At 47.2% G+C, this 2,500-nt stretch overlaps 1 protein-coding gene across 1 annotated transcript in view; it reads right to left on the bottom strand.

The window, feature by feature from the left end:
- Positions 1 to 2,500, bottom strand: part of LOC125028556 — a 4,216-nt gene that overhangs the window by 777 nt on the left and 939 nt on the right. Inside the window, exons 1-5 of the mRNA XM_047617946.1 lie at positions 1,719 to 2,500; positions 1,349 to 1,576; positions 760 to 1,230; positions 419 to 643; positions 1 to 328 (exon numbers count right to left, since the gene is read on the bottom strand). The exon at positions 1 to 328 is cut by the window's left edge and continues 47 nt beyond it; the exon at positions 1,719 to 2,500 is cut by the window's right edge and continues 939 nt beyond it. Coding sequence (XP_047473902.1) covers positions 1 to 328; positions 419 to 643; positions 760 to 1,230; positions 1,349 to 1,576; positions 1,719 to 2,069 — 1,603 coding nt within the window. The 5' untranslated portion in view covers positions 2,070 to 2,500. The remainder of the gene's footprint in view (positions 329 to 418; positions 644 to 759; positions 1,231 to 1,348; positions 1,577 to 1,718) is intronic.

Genomic DNA, 2,500 nt, shown 5'->3' with positions numbered 1-2,500 from the left:
TCGAGGGTACCTTGGACGGAGCGGAGATGGCGCTGGGTACGGGAGTGGCATTTTGCGGTTTATTTTCCTTTGCGATAGCGCCTGTTGAAGCCTCATTCGATTTGAGATTTCCGCGAGTCGAACTGGCTGTCGAGGGTACCTTAGACGGAGCGGAGATGGCGCTGGGTACGGGAGTGGCATTTTGCGGTTTATTTTCCTTTGCGACAGCGCCTGTTGAAGCCTCATTCGATTTGAGATTTCCACTCTGCATGGCGGTGACGGCAGGATCAGTTTTCTTTCCTTCAATGCTTATGGGCACGGAAACCTCCCTCACCTGGAGCTTCGGCTGCTGTTAATGGAGAACCCCATCAGTTATTACCTTTAAGACATAGTCTTTCAGCTTGTGATGTTGATGCAGGTGAATGGGTACATGCCTTACCTTCTTAGGTGCCGAGATAGTGAGCACGCCGTCAGAAGATACGACTGAGGTGACGGCATCCAGTTGGATGTCTCCAGGAACGACGAAGCGCCGAAGGAACTGCTGAGAACACCTCGACCCATCTCCCTGCTTCTCTTTGCGACCTTCGACCACCAACTCTCTGTCGTTCACTGCCTTCACGCTGATCTCTCCGCCGTCGCTGAAATCTTTCACGTCAAGAACGAACTGAAAAAAGAGGCGGAAACATGAATTTTACAGGAAGAAGATCAACTTCTTAATTAAATCACACATGATTTTGATTTCACTGTGGTAGTATTAGTGTGACTTGGTACTCCTAGTACCTTGTGTTGACGTTCATCCTCCGAGGAAGTGACAGCTTGGTTTTCTTCTCTCAAATCACGGCTTCGGAGACTTCTGTAGCGCGTTAGGTCGTCGCCAATGGAGGACTGTTCCCCCCACTTGTTCAGCACTTCCTTCACCGCCCTCTGGAAATCCTTCCAGCTTTCCTGGAAGAAGGAATCGTCGAAGAAGAGTCCTCTGCGCACGATCGGGAAGACGTTATGTCCAGCGAAGGAATTTAGTGCCGAGGATCTTGTCTCGGATTCACAGGACTCGCTCTCTTTCTTGACACACGTTTCACTGACTGCTTTGTTGGTCTCCTTCTTGGAGATGGCGTCCCGGCTGCAGTGTTCGCATCTGATTTCCTGTTTATTTGTGTTTTGTGAAGCTATTGTTTTGGAAGCCTTTGTCTGTGAATTCGTCTCTTCGATCTTGATGGGGATGATGGTAGTCCTTTGATTGTCTTCATTCTCCTGATAAAAAAAGACGCAAAGTTGATAACATAAAGTTCCTTCGCGAAATTTACGATTTAAAGTTTTATATAATACACTGCGATAAAAAAAGGAAGACAAAAGAAGATAAAACACCCACCAGTTTGGGCACTGTGATGGTGAGAACACCGTCGGAGGACATGGCGGAGGTGATGGCCGCCATGTCGGTAAGGCGTGGCAGGGAGAAGCGGCGTCTGAAGGAGTGCAGCGCCGCACAGGAATTTCCCTCCGCCTTCTTTTCCACGCGTCCTTCCACCACCAGCTCCTTCTCGCCGACCACCTTCACCGTCACGTCTCCTCCCAAGAACTCATGCACGTCCAGCACCACCTGCAAAAATGTTGCCTTTATCATTCCGCTTGCATATCAAACATGAGTTAAGAAATTAAATTGATAAATCAGTTGATAAGAATGATCAGTTGAAAATCAGTAATGTAATGATACGTAATTGTGTCATGTCAGTGGGACAAACCTTGTGACTTGTGTCATCCGACGTGACAGTGACAGCCTGGTTCTCCTCCTTCAGGTCGATGGATCGAAGTCTTCTGTATCGGCCAATGACATCACTGTGGCGGATGTTCGCGTCCTCCGTGTGGTTAGTCAGCCTGATGTCAGAGCTACTCCACTTGTCCAGGACCTCCTTGACGGCAGCGTCGAAGTGCTGGTGAATGTTTGAGAAGAAGGAGTCCTGGAAGAAGCTTCCCCTGTGAGTGATGGGAAGGAACATGTCCCACGAGCTCTTCATCTCTCCGCAGTGGCAACATTTAACCTCAGACGAAGCTGCATTAACCTCACTTGAGTTCTTGTTCTGAGTGGGAGCCATTTCGAAAGCTGATGTACTACGATGAAACAACTTGTGTGCAGAGGCGATGCTGTGACGGTATCTGTTCGTTTACTAAAGATTCTTGGAGCACTCACGCCTTTATACCTGTGTTGAAGCGGGTGTGAGCGTGACGTGTCCCCTGCGTCACTGGTTATGAATAGCGCCCTGGGCACCCAAGGAAGATCGAAGAAAATTCAGAAGCGGCATGATTCATTAGTTATGTAAGGATAGGGCGGGAGCTGTATACACCACTAATCAGATTTATCTATATGAAACTTCTCTCTTATATTATACTATTATGACAGCTTGATATGCATTCATTTACTGAAGAATAAAACCATTAGAATACAAAGAACTTTAAGATAAATAATTCAAAACAATTGAAACAATTTAATGTTACAGGTAACTGAGGAAGATAAATCACAGAAGGG

Source organism: Penaeus chinensis, chromosome 9 (assembly GCF_019202785.1).
Source record: "Penaeus chinensis breed Huanghai No. 1 chromosome 9, ASM1920278v2, whole genome shotgun sequence".
Classification (NCBI taxonomy): Eukaryota; Metazoa; Arthropoda; class Malacostraca; order Decapoda; family Penaeidae; genus Penaeus; species Penaeus chinensis.
Note: the sequence above shows the minus strand (reverse complement) of the source record. Positions and strands in the feature narration are given on the sequence as shown.